The following is a 21661-nucleotide window of genomic DNA, read 5'->3' as shown; positions in this document are numbered from 1 at the left end:
CTATGCTTCTGCTAATTTGCCACTTCTATTGTTGATGAGTTACATTCATCTCTCACATTTCCACTTTTTCAAAGGCAGAGAATAATGTAGTAAGGTTTTTTGGCTACGCTAGAATCTTCCCTCATATAAACAGGATTCAACATTTATATATACAAAAAACAATACAATTTCCCTGTTTAGAGAGGGGTTCTGTTTGAATATTAATATGAGCTGATATTTAAAATCTTAGTTGTCGACGATGTAACGGAGCACTTTGCTACTTTCAAAAGCCATTGCAGTCCTCTCTACATGTTTCAGTAGGATCCCATATATTTTGTTCCTCACTCTATGACATGCTTCAATTTCTGACTCATCCAAATTTGAACCTTCTTTGTTGATGATCAAATCTAACCAGTCATTTACTCTCTTGATTTTATACATCATTGCTGCTACTTGATTATCTGATACCATCAAAGACATTTTCCTTTCGAGTTCATTGATATATTTCTCTATGTATCCCAAAAACATTTTCCTACACTCGTCCTGCAACGAAGAAGCTAGGTGAGTAGCTGCATCGATAGTGCTACCCCTGGTCCATTCAGGTTGCGCATCATTGTTAGATGTCAATACAGGAAAAGTGTCATCAGTGTTCTTATTATGATCAGTTTTAACGATACTTGCACCTTTTTTTTTGGTACTTTCATTCGATGTACTTGACTTCTTCAATGTATTGGTAATGCTCCTAGTCTTAGGAATTGGATTGAGAACAGTGGAGGATGATGAAAGATCTAATGCCACTGCTGATTTGATCCATGTAGTTGCATTTTTCTTTCTTTGCACTATGATTGTTGATGCTTCATTATCTGCACTGGTGCTGCTTGAATCAGTTTCTTCTGTTCTAGTTGGACTTATATTTGTTAGGCACTTCATTATTATTCTTGTTTGAGCCATATCATCTTGAAGATCCAAAAACGTATCAATACGAGGTTGTAGATCATCTTCTTCAGGTAAATGAAACTCTGAGAATTTGCTAGAGAAAACAAGATGTGTCAGTCAGCTTCTATATTTTAGGATTCACAAGGCAATCGAACCGTATAACAGAGAAGAAAAGAGAAGAGAGTGACAAAAGAAATGCACATAAGTCGGATAACAACTGCCAAGATAATCCTTATAACATTGTGAACAGATTTTTAAACAAGGCAATAGTATACATGAAAGTTTTAAACTTCAGTTTGAATTCATTTATGTTGGCACATTACGAGTTACATGCTAGACAGACTTTGTTGTATGGTCATTATGACTAATAAGGAGATTCAACGTAAAGAGGAAAGTTGTCGATAATTGTAAGATTCATTTAGCAGAAAGGAGGATTGAGTACAAAAAGCAATCACCTTAAGGAATTGAGCAACCTCTCAGCTGCACAAGCTTCTTGCAAAGCCTCAGCAGCTGCAAACAAAGCAATGTCTCTTTTCTTTACAACCTCCTGAAGTGCAAGAGAAAATCGCGGACATAGTTATTATTATGAGTTTCTCAATAACGTCATTCAAGTAATACCAATTAACCACACTTGAGCTCAGTACCTTGCCAAGCTCCACCAAACTCGAAGGGAGTGAATCCCATGAAATCCCAGTTTCTGCCCCTTGTCTGTCAAATACTAATCCTTTAATTGGACGGATGGTTTGTTCACAGTTGATCTTTGACACAGAATTCTTGCTCTTAGCTGAACTCTTGACTATTTTCTTCGCAACATCAACAACCTTTCTTCTTGATATTGAACTTGAATTGTCATCTGAGCTGTCATATTTGGTAGAACGAACAGGTGAAACCTGTCGACATAACAGATAAAGATTGAACATTTGGTAAAGTTTAAGTGTATATCTGAGACCATTTATCAAACTTCTATCACAATGCATCAAACAAAAGAGATGAAACATTGAGAAAATTAGAGGGAACTCACAGTTGCACTACGACAACGTGGTGGTCTGATATTATGTTTGACAACTGAAGAATCAAAAATCTCCTCAGCTCCCAAACTCTTCAACTCATTCCAACTTTTCCTCTTAGAAGTCCATGTAGATGATGAAACTGAAGATATCGTGCTATCTGTATCGCTATCATTATCAATAGACATTCTCCTGCTCCTACCAACTAGCCTCATACTATCATAATTTCTGCTCTCAACATCACATGATCTTTTAACTCCTGGACGAGTTTTCGAAGCACTCAAGGACCTAAACTTCCCTTTACCATTACTACTTCCTTCAAGAACATTAGTATTACTACTTTTTTTCCTCACTTCATCTACATCAGATGACTCTAAAGACAACCTTCTTAAACAAGACGATATATCCATAATATTTTCTTCAGAAATGACACCCTTTTCGACAATAAAATCAGAATTGGACCCATCAAGAATTTTTTCCAATTTTGGAACCTTACCAATTTCTTCAGGGGTTCCATCACACGGACGTCTACCAGGGAGAGGCGTAAAATCTTTAAGCAATGGAAATGGTTCTTCATCCTCTAATTTTTGTACATAAATGAATTGTCCTAGTTTTAATTTGTTACCTAAAATCAACTCATTTTGGTCTTGGGGAATTGTGACATAAATTGCGTGTGATACATCTGAAATCTTGAGGTAAAATCCTCTGTTAGGCAAGAGATTACCTTCTTCAAGAACAGGAATTATGCTTCTGATTTGTAACAACGTTGGTTTTCGATCTTCGACTATCATATTTTCAACCATTTTCATTTCTTCAAGTAACTTTACAAGAACCCCTGATTTCAAACTAGCCATGATTTTCGTTAAAAGTAACAAACTTTTCAGGTGAAATTATAAGATGCAGATTATGATAATTAAGAGGGTGTTTTTCCTAAGATCATGTGGATGAAAGAGAGGAAAATAAATACCTCAAGAAAGTGAAATTTTCAAGTCAAATTCAAGTTTGTTGTTTGTCAAAACATATTATCCCGAAATTCTGGGATTCTTTGCTGAAATAACGCAAGGCCCGAGTGATTTGAGAGGTGGTTAAAACGGTTATAGAGGAATTTTTTCCTTAAATGGAAATGAATTATTATTTTACTCCCTCAATTATTGATAGTCTTAAAAAAACTCATCTTCTTGATTAAATAATTTTAAAACTCTACTTGATTAAGTAATTTTAAAACACCTCTTTTATGCATCATGTCATCCACTCAAACAATATATATGGATTTTTCTGCAAATATGACATACATACATATATATATATATATAATTTTTAAAAAATAATTAAATGCTAATAACTTAACGATTAAAGAAGAACTTTTTCTTTTTAAAAAAATATTTTTTATCAACCCATCCAACTCTACCCAGTCCCACACCTCACTATCTACCCACCCCCAATAAAATTTCCGGGGTAAGAAAAAATATTTTATTTCAAACGTAATTTTAATTTTTTTAGCACGAGGAGTGGGGGAAGTTGGGCTAGGCAGTTGTGTGGACTGCGGAATAAGTATTTTTTAAAAAACTTTTTAAAAATTTGGGGGTTGAGGGTTGGGGTACTCAGTAGGGGATGAGGTAGGGTAAGGAAAAAAAAATTCTTCTCATCTTTAATTGCTAAATTTTGGCATTCAATAATTTAAATGTTTTTCTTTTTTATTTTACTATATATATCTATATATACGTCATATCAACATTGAACTATTGATCAAGTAGAGATTTTTTTAAAAAAAGTTATTACTCCATAGTCAGTGGACTAAAGTAATAATTGAAATTTTAAAAACATATCAGCATTGAACTAATTAATCAAGTAGAGAGGTTTTTTTTAAGAGCAACTTTCATATATAGCAAACACAAAATTCATATTTGTAATATTTGTATGCTATAACTAAGTTTGCATAATTGCGCTCCATAGCAAACATATATATGTATAATTCGCTATACATATACAAAAAAAATAGTTGTATAATTCGCTATACATATACAAAGAAGACAGTTGTATAATTCGCTATACATATACAAAAGAAAGCAGTTGTATACAAAAGATCAATTGTATAATCTGTGTATGTATAAAACGAGAAAGAGAGAAAGGCAAAAGAAAATTGGGCAGGGAAATATTTGTATTGTATAATTATAAGTGTATAGGACGAAGATATGTGTATTTGCATGTATATATATAATTTTCTCTCGCTTTATACAAACAGAAGAGCAATTTATACATTTCGTTTTTGTTTGTATAAGCGAGAGAGCCGAGGGTGGCGAGCGAGATTTGGGAGAGTGGCGAGCGAGATCTGGGAGAGGGGAACGAAAATATATGTATATATACAATTTCCTTTCGCTTTATACAAACACATTTTATACATTTGTGTTTGTATAAAAGCGAGAGAGGCGAGCGAGGCTGCCACCAAACGAGAGTGGCGAGCGAGATTCCACCAAGGAGAGTGGCGAAAATAGCAATAGTTTGCTATAGGGTACAATTAAATCAAAGTATATATATAACATTTAATTTGAATTAATAGTTTACTATTATATACAATTTTCCCTCTTTTTAAAGCTATTAATTACTCCATATATAGTCAGAGGACTAAAGTAATAATTGGAGTTTTTTTAAAAAAAAAAGAGAAAACGCTAGAAGGAGGGCTTGAACCTCCGACCTTGTGGTTAACAGCCACACGCTCTAACCAACTGAGCTATTCCAGCTTGATGTTGATATGACACTTAGTTTTATTTAACTAGTAAACCTTTGCACATACAAAATATCATAAGTACACAAAAAGAACAATTTTTTAAAATATATAAGGTAATATAAAACATGATAAGTGAAAATCTTGTGAATGACTATGTAAAAAATAAAATCTTGTGGGAGTAGTTTATGTCCGTTTTATGCTTTTTCCTTCTTTAGAATCCACACAATATATTCATGATAAAATACAAACATACACATATTGGTCTGACTATTTCTCCTCAAAAAGTAATATGCTAACAACTCCCAGCCAATTAGTTGCACACTTTTGCTAAATTCAATTAAATATCTATGTACTTGGCCAATGCCAATGAAACAATTTTCAGAATTTATGATGGAATTTAAAACTCAACCAAAGAAGTTATTTTTGGTCCTTACCCTTGTTCTCATTATAATCTCCACTTCTCAATTAATGCTTCATTCTCGTAAACTATCTCCATTTCCTCCTGCATTGCCACCAGTAAGTTAAAAGTTTTCTCAACATCTTCCATTTCTACTTCTTTTTCTATATGTTTTTCTTATTGAATGTATCAGAACTCAGAGGTGAATTTATAACATGTTATGTGATTTTGACTGAACTCGTTGTTTTTTACTTGAACTAAATATACATAGATAAAAATAATTAAATATTACTTATTCTGAACCCACTAACTCTAAACCATAGATTCGTTTGTTGACAAAATGAAGAATCTTGGAGTACGTAATTAGGTTTTGCACAAGTGGACAAGAAATGAAGAGATGATGGATCAATTCCAATGGCATGTCACTCAAAATGCTACCAATGCATGCCATGTATGCCCATTCAAGTATTAATCGAAGAAGATGAACAAAATAATGGGCAGTATTATCCCCAAGTTTGGAGGTGTAGTTGTGGAGACGCAGTTTTTTAACCTTGACCATAATTTAAGTCCATAAAGTAATATTTACTAGCATAATTCAATATCTTGTTGTCCCTACATACGTTGAAAAAAGTGCAATATTTGTGGATAATGAATATATCTACATATCTACGACCACTAGCTAGGTTGTATTTTGTTGACAAAATGATCCGTCAATGCAATAATTAAACTAATTGTCTGCTTATATACATTGAATGATTTTTTTTATCATCACTTGTTGAAGATTTTGTCTTAAAAAGACGTCTGACAATAAGAAATATAATGGGTTGAATGTTATAACTTGTCTAATATTTTGTCTCCTTTTGACGAATAACATTGGGGTCCCATGATATCAATTTGTATTTAGTGAAAGAGTAAGAATGTTTCACATATCCCTATTTTATATTATTGTCTTTGTCTGAATGCAAAGTTTAAAATTCGAGTTGGTTTTCGTATATTATACTATTGAGTTATAGTATAAAAAGATTAATTAAAGCAATGACTAAAAAGTTAATGTGAAGAATGACATCACATTAAGAATTGAAAATTAAAATTTGTAAATTGTATCTCTCGCCTATTATTTTATTTCCTCCAAGTACTTATTTAACCATTAAACCTTTAAGTAAATATATTTCCACACGACATAATTGGCTATAGAGGTGTTCATGGTTTGGATAAAAACCGATTCAAATCGCAAAACCAAACCAAATCGATAAAATAAAACCGATTTTATTTGGGTTTGGTTTTAGATTTTTGAAAACCGATAGTATTTGGTTTGGTTATGGTTTTATTCAAAAAAATCCGAAGAAATAACTGAACCGAACCGATGAATTATATACATATCTTTTATTAATATACATACTTAATATATTGTTTTTATAAATAATTTTAAAGATCTTATATATGTTTTCATTAAAATTTCCTTATACTTTACTTATTGAAAGCAAGAATGCCCAAGGTGAAAACATTTATCTTATTAATTTCATGTATATGAGTGTCTATGACAATTCTTTGTGGGACTGAATATGTTATTATCTCTTCCTTCTAGGCCAATATAGTGAATTTTAAAGCTTTATTGATAGTAAATTCAGTGATTGAAAGTTTGGTAAGTTAAGTCATTCTAACTATTTTTTATTTTGAATGGATTGTTGTCACTTTTTTCACATTTTGAATGAATTGTTTCTTTTCTTTTTGTGTATGGTTAATAACCGAATAACCGAAACCGATAACCACCAAACCGATAAATGTATATTATATTTGGTTTGATTTTGATAATTTTAAAACCGATTAAGTTGATTTGGTTATAGTTTTAACCAATAACCGATCCAAACCGACCAATGAACACCCTAAATTTGGCTAAGCGTATGCACGAGCTACAAAAGATAACGAAAGAAACACTTGTCAACAAGGATAGAGCTTAAAGACCACTAAAATCACATCATTGTTATAAAATACACTTTATCTTGGGTGTTTTGCTACACAATTTTCTAAATAAATTTGAAATCAAACAGACATTGTAAATAGTTTTCTGAAAAAGTCTTGCATATAAGCTTGTAATCAAGCAGACTACTGTAACTTTTACAGCTAGTTCAAGCAATCCGCCTGACAAGCCCATAAATAAGAAATCAATTTATTTGCTTTATTTTATAACAACAATTGTTGAACAACAATAGAAAAAATATTGCACATTTACACTTGAGAATATAATCACCTAAAAGTTGAAGACACAAGTAAATATCATCAGTAGTTTTTTTCAAAGCAATATGTTGGTTGCATCATAATTTCCAATGGCGGAGATTATCAACAGCAGTAGTCCCTTGTAATTTGGCGGCATTCTGGTTGGAAAACAGAGAAGATGCTCTGTTATTGAAACTTCTATTCTGAGCCAGATCCAGGAAATCAACGGTGACTGGAGGCTGAAATTCCGATCGAGTTCTACGGTGAGATGAGCCTTCGATGGATTCAGCTCGGAGGAGCATGTGGTAGCTCCGGTTAGAGGTGTCGGAGAGGCAGCGAAAAGTGTTTTGATGTGGCTTATGTTTCTTCATAGCGTGAAGGAGAAATGGGATAAAACCTTCCATAAGTGGGTGATGGATGATGTTTTTGAGTTTTGGCTGTTTAAGTTTTGATGTTAGAAATGGAGATGGCTCAACATTATTTATAGTGGAGAAATTACAGAGTTATGGATGCCAATTGCCAACACTCAGCGCTAAATTGTCAAACAACTCTACCTACTTAATTCTAAAGGTTATAATTTATTTATATGTAGAATAGCAAATATTTAGTCTATATTAAGTATCATAGTTACACTTTAAGGAAATTGTAATTCGCGACTACAGTTTTCTCAATTCTTGTTATTTGTATAATTTTTTTGATTTGTATAATTCACCTGATTTATATAAATTGAATGAATATGACTTTGATATCATTTCAAATTAGGTTTTAGATCTAATGAACACCTAAAAACTAGTTCAAAAGAATTATTCAAATCTTATAGGAAGTTCAAGGATGAGTCTCATCCCTTATTGGATTTCTTTACGTTCATCAATTTATTTAAACTTGTATTTTGAAACATGCTAGAATATTTATGTACACCTACTATGAAGCTTATATTCTTAGCAGATGTTTGTCCATAGATTTCAAATATTTTTTGCTTTATTTTTTGAAAAATCATGAAGCTAGGATGGAAGATAGAGTTATGTTTAATTATATTTATTATAAAAAATATTTTAAATAGTGCTCATGATTGGATATAATAATTTTTTTTTAAAAAAAAGTGAGTTATTTTTCAAATTTAAGATACAACTACAAATTAAAATTTAAAATTTTTATGATCAAACACTAACCGTCGTATCATAATGGTTTTTTGAGAAAATACAATGGACTTGCCTCCATATGATTTGCATTGGGTTGGTAGGTGAAATATAACAAACTTACATACCATGTGATGTAAGATTTACTTTTTTAATTGTCAATTTGCATTCAACCAATTATGATTTTGCCCTTAACTATTCTCACCTAACCTGTTAAATTTGACACGTGTTCATTACATAAACATCGGTTAAACATTTAATACATGCCTAGTAAATGAATATTAACTTGATCAAAATTAAGAGTGAAGTCCATAAAAACATGATCCTCCCAACTTTTTAGTCTCTTTTGATCCAGTGCATTTCAACCTAAGCAATATTTGAGCAGGTTAATAACGTGTCATGTATTAGCTCAATTCATTTTCAATCTAATCTAATCCACCCATCACACCCAGAATTTTGGAACTAAACGAGGTGTTGTTTAATGGATAAGGAAAAAGACACATGTTACCAAAAGTGGTAAACATAATCAACCAGTGAAGGTGTGTTCTGTGTTCAACTTGTATTGTAGTATTTGAATTTGATTTGAAATAGTTAATTGAGCACATTGATTGAAAAAGCAAGGTCAAAACTTGAAAATTAGTGGATTCCAACTGTCTCTAACGCGTTATTATTGATAACTATCTACTATTTCAATTGCCCACAGATTCTTAATGGTTTTTCTTTATTCTCCAATCTTATACAATGTGTATTTATTTTTTTTCAACGGTCAAAACTTATTCCTATTTAATTAACTAATAATAATATTGTCTGCTTACTTTTCTGTTAACGATTAATTTAATAAACCTCTGTATTGAAAAGAATGGCATAATCTTGTAGTGCAAACAACTAATCATCAAACTACTTGCGTCAATTCAAACATCAGAATTTAAACTAATTAAAATAATTTTTACACATTTTGAAAACACATTATTAGTAAAAGAAAGACAAAAAATACCCAAAAGTCTCACCTGATTATTAATAAAATGAGTGGTAAACTAAAATCAAATTTCAGTAACAAAATATTAGATAATTGTACGCCCAAAAGGCATTAACTAAAAAAAAAGAAAAAGATTTTTACTAAGAAATTTCAAAATATAAAATAATAAACATACAACCTGAACAAGATTTAACATCTATGCCTAAGAAATGATTTAAATTATATGTAAATAATATATAATTTTTGATCAAACGAATTTTAGATAAACCCCTATCAACTTTACATAACTCAGCCTTGCTCAAATATAACTAGAATAAATTTCAAAATGATTAAAAGATACTTAGTGCAGTAATTTATCTTTGAAAAAAAAATTAATCATTCATTTTGGATATGGTTTGACAATTTAGCATTAATCAACGTTGTTGACTATTCTCATCCATATCCATGAAACTTCTCCTTGAAAACATTTTCCACTATAAATAATGGTCAGCCATCTCCATTTTGTAATATCAAAACTTAAACACCCAAAACTCAAAAACATCATCCATACATAACCCACTAAGAAGAAAAAGAAAACTCATGGAAGGTTTAATCCCATTTCTCCTTCATGCTATGAAGAAACAGAGGCCTCACCACAATAGTTTCCGGTCCCTTTCCGACACCTCTAACCGGAGCTACCACTTGCTCGTCGGAGCTGATTCCATCGAGGGCTCATCTCACCGGAGAACTCGATCGGAGTTTCAGCCTCCGGTCACCACTGTTGATTTCTTGGATCTGCCTCAGCCTAGAAGCTTCAATAACAGAGCATCTTCTCTGCTTTCCCCTGTTTCCAACCAGAATGCTTCCAGATTGCAATTTGGTTCTAACATGGCTGCTACAGACAATTTACAAGGGACGATTTCTGTTGATAATCTCCGTCATAGGAAATTCTGATTGCGTTAAAAAACTGCTACTGATGAAGAATTTGTAAATGTACTATATTTGTTTCATTCTTTTGTACTAATATTGTTGTTCGACTATTATAAAATTCTGTTCTTTTATGTTATCAAATGATATTTTAAGGATTCTTTATTTATTTATTTATTTATATTTTGTAGCTAGAATCATTTCTTTTGCTGTTTCAAATGAGACTCCATACTAGAGCAACAATATATCTTCAAGGATAGTGTTTGACCATAGATTTCCAAATACTTTTGGCAAATATTATTGTATCAGTCTACACATTCGCGCTTTGAGTGAAATTAAATATATTTTTTAAATAATTGATATCTTTAATTGAGTATTTTTTAAAAATAGTGTATAAGAAAAAAATACAAATCGAGTCCGGTCGTAATGTTATTTGTGCAAAAAATTGCTAGAGAGATATTTTCAAACTGTAATTTTCGCTTATCATTGCCGATAAAAAGAAAAAAACATAAAATGTAAATCTGAAAAATTTCAGTAAATTGATTATCATAGTTTCTTATTAAATTCAATGAATTTTATAATAACAATGTTAGTTCAATCAAAGTAACATTAAATTTAATTCATTATAAATTACATGACTTTATTTATGTATAAACCACTTGATTTGTAATAAAAATAATTTAGAATATATTTGTGATGTATTAAAGTAAGAATAATACTTGAACTATGTTTCAACATAGTTATACATGAAATTAAGAAGTTAGTAAGATCTTCTTTTTTTGGTTTGGTTTTTTTTTTTATATTTAATTTTTCGTATTGAGATTAATCTAATGGGTACGCACATTGCATATGATTTGTTAATCTTAACGGATCACATATTTCAACTTTCATTTTTATATAATATCTTTTGAGAAAAGACATCTCAAGAAAAATAAATTAAATTGATTATTTAACATTATATCGGAGATCATACTTTGCAATAGAAAATAAAAGAATTGAAAAACATAACATCAGAAATAAAATGTATATTTATAAGAAGTCATGATGTCATTAGTAATTTGATGTGTTACTTATGTTTTTGATTATATAAAGATTATCATAGAGTGACAAAGTTTAAATTTTCAAGAATACATAACGTATCAAGTTATAGAAAGGTATACCAAGAGTTGAATCAATATTTGTCCTTAACACATGTAGAGCGGTGGAAGAGTTTTATAATGTTAAGCTAATTATTATTGTAGTCATCACTGAAAAAAAATTAATATATAATAATAACTATTCAAAAATAACTCCTTCTTTAATGTAAATTTTTTAAGATAAATTATTTTTGCTTTAAATAGTTATGAGTTAAATACACATTAATCACATCTGCACATTTATCATAGTAGAACTATAAAATATATTTTTTTATTATAACTATAAAATATTTTATTATTATAATATATGTACATCTTATTTATACTATCATAAAAAAAATTATTTTATATATGTCTCCGATCATATTACATAGATATGTTATTGGGAGAATTAAATGAAGAAATTTAAAGTTTTTTTTTACAATAATTAAGAGAAGTTAAAGAAATGTATATTTTTAGTTTTAATATAATTAATGTGATTAAGAGGAAAAAATAAGTTGACTTTTGAGCTTTTATAATATGAAACTAAGAATTTTCTCTTCATTCTTTTCAGTAAATAATTTGTTTATTGATTAAATTAAAGTTTTCAAAATACTAAAAAGATAATTTGTTTATTTATTTATTTTGTAACTTTTTTTTAATATGATAAACCATATGATATCTTTTCAGGGGCAACAATATTCAATAGCTATGAAAAATGTAACATGGGTAATATTATATCTTTCAACCACGATAACAATTTAAAATATTAATTAAAAATTGACAAATAGATATACACAAAAATAAAATCGTTTAACTTTTCATCTTCATTCATACACATAATAATAATAAGAAGAAGAAAAGCAAAGTTAAGTGAGTAAAAATGTTAATTGAGATTTTTAATATGTTGGTTAGTAGAGTTTCATAATTTATTTTTTGCCGAACAGAAGGAAATTATATATCTAATCAAAATAAAATAATATTAATTGAAATCAAAACAATACATGAACGAATCTTCAAAATATTTGGAAACCATTCAAACTTATGTACTAATATGATCATCTCTCTTGATGAAATCTTTCAAGATAATTAAGCATCCTTCTTCATTTTGATTAACTTGTACCAAACTAATGTGAACATCCATGTGATGAATCTTGAAGAATATATCTATAATCTCTGTGATGAATTTTTGAAGAAGATATCTATGATCTTTATCAAAATGAAGATGATGTGGTGACATTATTAAGTACATGATTGATGAAAAAGATGAAAAAGAAAATTAAAAAGAGGAAAAAACTATACTGATATAAAGAAAGAATGAGAAAATGAAAATGAAAATGAATATGAACATTCAACACTTCCATACATAATTGTTATTTATAGATGGTGTAAATCATAAGAATAGTTAGAAATGAGTTGACGAGAGATATTATTTAAGTAGGGAATGTAAATAGATGAAGATTTTTTTGTAACTTATTAGATATAATTAGAATAGTAAATATGATTGAATTTTTTAATTAATAAACAAATTATTTAATGAAATGAAATGAAAAAAAAAGCCAAAAAAAGGATAAATAGGAATGGAGGCCATAGAGAGGTGTCATATCACCTTTTCTATGTTTCTCCTTTATATATATACTAGGAGACTTGGCCGCGCTTCACACGATTAAGAAAGATCTCTTTAGATTTACAAACTAATCTTTTACTATTTCAAAAAATTAAAAATATTTTAAAATAATTATATAGTCTTCAAATCCAAATAAATTAGATTTTAATTTAATTTTAATTTGTTTAACCTTTCATTACCTAAAACTTAGTTATTAGAAAATAAAGTTCATCCAAAAAAAAAAAAAAGATTCCCTTAAATTTTCAACATCATTATTTGTGTTCTGGTGTAGTGACATTCTTTTGCTTAGTTAAAAAAAAATTATATCTTAAAAAGAAAAGTATTTTGCACATAATCATGATATAGTAATAATGGTATTCAATAGTTTCATTAAATTTCTACGATAGTACATTTTATAATTTTGAGAAAGTTGTATAAATATTTATTCGTTACAAATGCTTAGAGGTTTTGCCTATTTCAAGTTCTTACATAATTCAAATAAATTCTTATATTTAACTCTTTTTTTTTATAAAAAAAAAGTGATAATATTTACTATATAAATATAAACGCTAAAAATTTACAGTTTAACCGAAAATATGCATATTATTTTTATTTGTAAGTAAACTAAAGTACACAAATTTGTTAGCCTCTTATGAAAGATTAACAATAATATTTGAGACTTTATTCTTACAATAAGATGTACGAGCAGAAATGAAAAAAAGAAATATTCAAAAATAAATCAAAACTAATTGATGGCAACAAATTAATTAAAAAATGAAATGATAATTAAAAAGAAACTAAAACAACCATTCAATTACATTTTTTTGGCATATATTATTTCCCTGTTGTTTATCCTTCACTAATGCCTCTACTATTGTTTTGTTCTTTTTTCTCCCTATATGTTGTACAAGTAAAAGAACACACACGCACGCACGCGCGCGCACATATATATATATATATATATAACAAGTCTCCTCATTATGTTAAAAATTATAGTAACAAAATATATTTATATAGATACTTAAAATAATATAGTCTTGCACTTACCATAATAATAAAAAATAAATCATAAATTTTAAATTAAAGAGATTAATATTCTAATTTGGTTAATGACTTGATCAAATTGAGCAAAGTAGGTGAGAACACAATTTGAAATGAAATAATCTATATATCAAAATAGATAAATGCCTTTTCTGATCATTGAGGCATGCCACATCATCGGGATGAAGATCCAGCTTTATATATATATATATATATATATATATATATATATAGATTTAGTTAGTGATGCTTATGTATTTTCTATTTGGAAAAATTACGCGGTTAAGCAAACTTATACTACTTAATTATTCATCATAGCTATAGTTTGTTATAATTACCACTCGTGACTAACATTATACATTAATTACGTGGGCTGACTTCGAGTTTGTATAATTAGTCACGTTTGTATATGTATAATTCCCAAGAATATACAAATACATATGTATAATATACAATTATCTAACCGATATACATATATAATTCACCTCTCTCCACTCTCTGTCCTCATTCGCTCGCCTCTCTCCTCCCTTTCCCAATCTCACTTGTCATATATACAAATGTATATGTATAATATACAATTATCTAACTGATATACATATACAATTATCCTCTCTCCTACTCTCTGCCCTCTCTCGCTCGCCTCTTTCCTTCCTCTATTAAAATTTAAAAACACTTCTTGAGGTTCAAATAATCTGCATATTATTCGGAGATCTGCAAGAACAAAAAGAAAAATAATGAAGAATTTGAAGTTAGCTATAAGATAATATATGTTGAATTTTCTGAAGATACAACAATAATATGTTATGTTGAATTTTGTGGATATATAACAATGATTTAATAAGACTCTTAACAGTAGAAGACAACTTATGATCACCACATACTCATTTTTTTTAGCACCATCCAGGAACTAATTCATCATTGCATATTCTTCTAGTTTAGTATATTCGTGGTATACATAAATTTGTATGTAAGAATTAATTAAAATTATAATAAATTATGAAAGTGAACTCATGACTTAAAAATATAACAAATTAGTGCTAAATCATTAAACGTTAAATATATAAAATTTAAATCATGGCTCCGGCTTAATATCATGATATATATACCATTTGCTTTCACCCCCACACGCATAAAAAAATAAATTGAATCTTCAAAAACACAACCTGAAAAAATATCAAAAGTTAGTACTATAAACTTTAAATATTAAATACATAAAATTTAAATTTTGAATTCACCTATATCTCTTCATATCACACAACACTTGCTTTCACCACACAAAAACCCAAAAAAAATATTACCCACGCTATTGTTTTCAATCTATATGAAAAGTATTGAAATTTTCTTGATCCTCCTTTGTAAATCATAAAGAATCATTCTAATTTTATAATTACGATAATCAATAAAAAAAAAAGTCATAAGATAAAAGTCATTTAGTATTAGCAGGTAATGAAAAAACTAAAAAACCATACAAATAAGACTAACAAAGAAAAACCTACATAAAAAGCCGACCTTGATAGATTGGGAGGGATTATATAAATCACACAAGTCCCAATAAAAACAACCCAAATCCTTTCTTTTTATTTTTGAGAATTCATTTTTCTTTATCATTAAATATTTTCTTCCACAATCCACAAAGTCCCGTGCACTTTTGGTAATGGACTTCTATAAAGTGCAGTAAAAAAGGATGTTCAAAGTGCAGTCATTGACTGTTAATTTAGGAGTTATAATTGTCAAAAATTGTGTGGAGTAATGAAAATAAAAACAATTAAACTTTTATTTTAAAGAAAATAAATAAATGAAAAAGTAACAATTGACACATTCATTCATTTCTATATAACAATAAAATGAATAAAAAGATACTTTTTAATTACAAATAAAATTATAATACAAAAATCATTCTTAAGATCCTACAATATATTAATATTTAAATTTCAAAAAATAATATTAATTAAAAAAAGGTAAATGATAAATGCCAATGATTCACATCAAACATTGATAAACAATTTTTTTTTTCCATGATATATATAGCTCAAGATTTATAGGAGAAGATGAAAAAGTGAGGAGTTATATAAATTAATTTTCAGAAGTTAATGAAGGGACGTGGGGAGAGGAAAGGTTGGTACACGGTTACAACTTACAATTAAAATTTGCATTTACATGAAAATGAGACTTTAACAATAAAAATTTGGAAAAGTATCTTCCTCTTTACAATTAATTAGAATCTATTAATTATTACAACCTTAATTAAAATCTATTTACATGGAAAAATAGAGAAGAAAAAAACTAAAAATAGATCAGTAGATTTCCTGATCATAGAGGCATGCCACATCAGCTGATTGAAGATCCTCCTTTATATATATATATATATAGAGAGAGAGATTTGGAAATATATTACACCTTTTTAAGAAATATGATTTATGCCCATAAGTTTTAATATCAAAACTAACCATATGTTTGTATTACATAGCATATGACTTTGTTACTCTAAGCCGTTGTTCATCATTTTCATTAACAACCATACCATATCTTTCATATGCACTGAATATTCCATCACTACTTTGATGTTTACGTAAAAAATATGTAAAACAACTACTATAGAGGGTGTTGTTTTAAAAGATAAAAGTTTGGTGTAGAATTTGAATTATTAAAAGTTCCCAAATAATGAGATTTGACCCAAATACTATTTTTTTCTAATATTTGAGAATTTGGGTTATTTGCCAAAAATATTTGCCAAATAGTGACAAACTGTATGGATAAACACTATTTGCCAAATTTTACTTGAAAAATCTATGGCCAAACAGGTTCTTAGATACATGTAGCCTTCAAGGATACAATATTAGATACATGTAGGGTGGCAAAATCAAACTCAACCCGATTCAATCCATTTAGGTTTGAGTTGATTATTAACCCTCTCATTTGTTAGCTCAATCCATTTCAATCCAACCCATTAAAAATTGGGTTGATATGTAACTCAAATTGATTTTGAGAAATCTTGTAAATATATTTTTATTTTTTTGATTTTATGCCTTATATAGTTATAATAAAGAAAACAATTTTTTTATTAGGTACTTAAAGCTTATAAAATAATAAATAAAGATGTTAAAACTTAGTAAATATTGGACGGGTTAAGTTATGACCCGTTACTAACCCGTTTTGACCCAATCCATTTTGATCCAAATAAATTTGGATTGGATTGGATCGGATCTTGACCCGTTTATTGTCTTGATCCATTTTAGCCGGCCCAATTTAAAAGATAGAGTTGTATTTGAATATACATATATAAAACTTCAAAAGTGAAAAGTCAATTAAAATCAAATTAGTATTGGTTATTCTTCAAATTTAAAATATAATATTCAAATCGAATTTAAAATGATCATAATTAAATATAAATTTTAATAAAATAAAAAACTATTCCAAAAAATAAAATTAAAAAATTCTTATGATCAAACGGGCCATTAAAAAACTCAAGAGTCTAAGACTAATCGTAACTACTACCAAACCTGAGGACCCATAAATAAAAGAGTCACATAGCACGTGTTATAAGATTTAGGTCGTAGGATAAAAAATATAGTTATAGTATACTAGTTATTTTGAATTTTGCAGTACAAAGAACTAATTATCAAAGTACTTGCATGAATTCAAACATCAAAATTTGACTTACTAATAAGTATTTTTTATACATTTAAAAGTAAGAAAAATTACCCAAAAGTCTGACCTAATAATCAACAAGTTAAGCCATACGGAAGACTACAAGCTTGTATAGATGGTTGTTACTTATTTCTATTGTTAATTTGAATAAAATATTTTTGTTTTGTTATTATTTAAATTTTATTGTGTTAAATGGTTAAATTCATGATTATATAACAAAAAGGTCTATTTTATAAAATGATCGATTTGATATATGTGTGTCGTTACCTTCTCTTTCAAAATGATTAAAAGATATAATGTACTAATTTATCTTTCAAACTAAATAATATTAATAACATTGTTCTTTTTTGAATATACAATTACACTCGTTTGACAATTTCCCTTTAATCAACCTTGGTGTCTATTCCATCCATATCCACGAAAAAACTTCAACCATATCTATATTTAATTGTTAGCCATACCCATTTCTAACATCAAAACTTACATAGCTAAACATCCAAAAACTCAAGAAGGAGGAGTCACCAACAAGTAACTCATCATGGAAGGTTAATATATCCCAATTCTCAGGTAAAGTCACCTTAATTTTTTTTGTTTGATTCTAAAAATATAAATTTATTAATTGATATAAACGGGGACAAAGCACAAAGAGAGTATCTGCTACAACAAAAGAGAGACTTATAATTGTCCATAGTTTTTCCTTTTAACGATAATATTTATTGTCGTAAAAATATTTAGCGATAATTGAGTTAATTAATATCATTGCATCTAGAGTGTAAAGTCTTTAGCGGCATTTATATCGAGTGTTGGTTATCAATACATATATTTATTATTGCCACTAAATTGTGGTTACATAGTTAAAAATAAGGATATCTAGATATTTCTTGTAGATGTATCTAGTATAATTTCTAGAAGCATCCCTATACAAGTATAAATAGGGGTGACATTAGACATTTGTATACAACCCAAGAACAACTCAAATAAAAGAGTCTTCTTCCATAAACAAGTTCTCATTTTTAGCTTCCTCTTCTTTAGTTGAATCTTCCGATCTTAGTTAACGATCTTGGGCTACCAGAAGATATTCCCGATTATACTTTTCTTTTGCTATTCTCTACATAAATAACATATCTTTTTGTTGTAGTGAATGTGGTGCCTTAGGATATTCTGAGATCTTGTTTACGAGTTATGATTGGCCAATTGGTAAGATTGTGTAAGAATTGAGGAGATTTTGATAGCTTTCACAATTGTGGGAATTTCATATTTAAGAGAAAAAAAATACAACTTAAGAAATCCAATTGCATGTCTAAACAAAACTTTAACTTCAAAACAATTTGATTTCAAATCATGTCCAAATGGAGCCTAAGAAAGTGTTTGACCGTTGAATTGGGTCAAGTTTTGATTTGAAATCAACAATTGTTTATGAAATTTGCACAAAATTTCAAATACTAATTTCTCCATAAAGTAGAATTCCAAATTCCAAATTGTGATTTCAATTTTTTTTTTTGTTAAATATAATGCTCGACTCATAAGTTTATGCAATCGTGCACCCATCATTTTAAATATTGCAAACAAAAAATTCTGCTCGACATGAAAAGATTGTTCATACCGTATGGAAGGATTATACTAAAAAATAACTAGTTTATTAGTAATCTTCATAAAATTAAATGTATTTGAAAGTTTATATAATAACATGTAATCACAAACATTTACTTATAAAAAAAGTATGAATATATATAATTTATTAATGAGGCGCCTTAGGATATTCCGATACCTTGTTTATTAATGGTTTTAAGTCACTTGCCATCTTCAAGTTTAAATGGTCTAGATTAGCACAATCTAACAAGTTTTCTTACCACAGGTAAGGAATAGATTTTGGGAAACTAGTCTTAATTTTTTAGTAAGAAAATCTTGCTTAAAGTTATAAATTTTAGTAACAATTTTAAGTCTAGAGCTATAGTAAGAAATTAAATAAGTCAACACTATGGGTGTGTTTGGTATGATCTTGAAAAACAAGTGGATTACTAACTTATTTAAAAAATATGAATTTACATATAAAGTCGAGTTTTGAAAATTGTTTTTCCTTATTTTAGAAGGAAAGTCATTTCCTCACTAATTTGTAGAACTCGAAGCTATGGCCTCCAAGGTATCCATCATTTCAACATGGACAGTTAAAGCTGCTGGAGGGAGTCAGCACCATACAGATAATTGTAAGATTATTGAGTTGACACCATGGGACATTCTTGCTCTTCAAATTGACTATGCGCAAAGTGGACTCCTCTATCCCATGCCTACATTGGAACAAGTAAGAGATGTATCAAAATCAACTAATACTACTTCCTTAATTGATCATCTTAGAGTTTCACTATCCCGAGCTTTAGATTTCTACCCTCCATTCTGTGGCCGCCTTGAGGCAATCACAGAACAAAGTGGAACCACTTCTTTCGTCATTAACTGTAACAATGCTGGCGTTCAGTTCAACCATGCGATAGCTGATGGTGTTACAATTCGCGACATCATGGAATCAAATTGCGTTCCTCATGTGGTACGCGATTTCTTCTCACTAAATGGAGTCCAAAACCAAGAGGCTATCTCCCAATTACCTTGTTTGGCTGTGCAAGTAACAGAGCTTGTGGATGGCATTTTCATTGGTAGCACATGTAATCACGTGGTAGTAGATGGAACTTCTTTTTGGAATTTTTACAATTCTTGGGCTGAGTTATCTCGCGGTTTTAATGTCATCTCAAAAATCCCCTTTTTGAAACGTGAATTCCCTTTCAAAATTGACCGTTTCTCTAATCGGATTTCTATACCAAATGAAATGGTGAATTCAAGTGACAAACTCATACCACCAGCAGTACAAATGCTGCGAGAAAAGGTATTTCACTTTACCAAAGAAAATGTCTCCAAGTTAAAAGCAACGGCCAATCATGAAATGAACACCACAAAGATTTCTTCTCTTCAAGCTGTGTTGGCTCACGTTTGGCGATCCGTGATACGTTGTCGTCGTCTCGATCACAACCAAGAAACTACTTTTGAGGTATCCATTAACATGAGGGAAAAACTGAATCCTCCATTACCAGAAGGGTACTTTGGGAATGCAATTTACCCTGTTACCATAACGATCAAAACGGGAGAACTGCTGGAGCACGGATTCGGATGGGCTGCTTTGCAAATTAATGAGTCCATTGCTTCCCATGACCATGAAAAATTGAAGTGCATATACGAGAATTGGATGAAGGACCCTGAGGTACAAAAATTGGGTGATTTGCCAAGCAATTACTTTATGCTGCACAACTCTCCGCGATTCGATTTTTATAAGTATGATTTTGGTTGGGAAAAGCCAATTGCACATAGAAGTGGTGTGGGAAACATGTTAGATGGGAAAATAACAGTGTCACCAGGACTAGAAGAAGGGAGCATAATTGTTGAAATTTGCCTTTCTTCAGAGATAATAAAAGCATTGGAGGAAGACATAATATTTGGGGAGTTTGTGAACACTACACCAATTGTTGGTGTGGATCGAACAATTCGAGCTCGTATTTAACTGCTTTTTATGTTTTATTTTCTTGTTAGATTGCAGAGAAAATGTAATGTCTAAATAAGCCAAGCTTCTTTATCTATGAATATTGGTGTCAGGAAGGAGAATGATCATAGCAATAATATACCATAGAAGTGTTAAGTTGGTGTCTCAGGGCTGCTTGTATTTGAGAAGCTACATTGTTTTCAAAGTTAGTAAGTACTACTACTATATTTGCTTATTGCATCACATGTTTTATTAATTTCTATATAAATCATATTTAATTTTAGATTTATGAGTTGCCAAATCTCTACACAGTTGAATAATTTTACTTGCAAAAGAGTAACTTTTTTTTAACAATCACACATCAAATTTTCAGGATTTTTTGGATCGTGCTTCAATATTTGAAAACGGTAAAATGTATTAGCATGTAGTTTTTAACACCCTCATTTTAATCTCTT

General features: G+C 29.4%; 4 protein-coding genes and 1 non-coding gene across 5 annotated transcripts in view; 3 read left to right on the top strand and 2 right to left on the bottom strand.

The window, feature by feature from the left end:
* LOC125815767 (uncharacterized) overlaps positions 1–21661 on the top strand; it is a 162375-nt gene that overhangs the window by 111579 nt on the left and 29135 nt on the right. The window lies entirely within an intron of this gene.
* Positions 190–2776, bottom strand: LOC125815756 (uncharacterized). The gene is made up of 4 exons (XM_049495306.1): positions 1937–2776; positions 1560–1805; positions 1371–1462; positions 190–1009 (listed from the first exon to the last, which is right to left on the bottom strand). Exons 1-4 carry the CDS (start codon positions 2774–2776, stop codon positions 226–228), a joined length of 1962 nt encoding a protein of 653 aa, XP_049351263.1. The 3' UTR covers positions 190–225.
* Positions 4587–4660, bottom strand: TRNAN-GUU (transfer RNA asparagine (anticodon GUU)). The gene has a single exon. It is a non-coding gene; the product is annotated as a tRNA-Asn (tRNA).
* LOC125815781 (uncharacterized) lies at positions 9901–10420 on the top strand. The gene has a single exon (XM_049495333.1). The coding sequence runs from the start codon at positions 9950–9952 to the stop codon at positions 10301–10303; it is 354 nt and encodes a 117-aa protein (XP_049351290.1). The 5' UTR covers positions 9901–9949; the 3' UTR covers positions 10304–10420.
* LOC125815763 (uncharacterized acetyltransferase At3g50280-like) lies at positions 19815–21253 on the top strand. Its single transcript, XM_049495313.1, has one exon. The coding sequence runs from the start codon at positions 19815–19817 to the stop codon at positions 21225–21227; it is 1413 nt and encodes a 470-aa protein (XP_049351270.1). The 3' UTR covers positions 21228–21253.

This window comes from Solanum verrucosum, unplaced genomic scaffold (assembly GCF_900185275.1).
Source record: "Solanum verrucosum unplaced genomic scaffold, falcon-dt-bn FXZP01000261.1, whole genome shotgun sequence".
Lineage (NCBI taxonomy): Eukaryota > Viridiplantae > Streptophyta > Magnoliopsida > Solanales > Solanaceae > Solanum > Solanum verrucosum.
This window is presented reverse-complemented; position numbering and strand designations above follow the sequence as displayed.

Coding starts and splice junctions, on each gene's coding strand:
- LOC125815756 (XM_049495306.1), bottom strand. CDS start 2,776: ATGGCTAGTTTGAAATCAGGGGTTCTTGTAAAGTTACTTGAAGAAATG. Junction 1,806..1,936: donor CACGTTGTCGTAGTGCAACT/GTGAGTTCCCTC, acceptor TTATGTCGACAG/GTTTCACCTGTTCGTTCTAC. Junction 1,463..1,559: donor GTTTGGTGGAGCTTGGCAAG/GTACTGAGCTCA, acceptor CTTGCACTTCAG/GAGGTTGTAAAGAAAAGAGA.
- LOC125815763 (XM_049495313.1), top strand. CDS start 19,815: ATGGCCTCCAAGGTATCCATCATTTCAACATGGACAGTTAAAGCTGCT.
- LOC125815781 (XM_049495333.1), top strand. CDS start 9,950: ATGGAAGGTTTAATCCCATTTCTCCTTCATGCTATGAAGAAACAGAGG.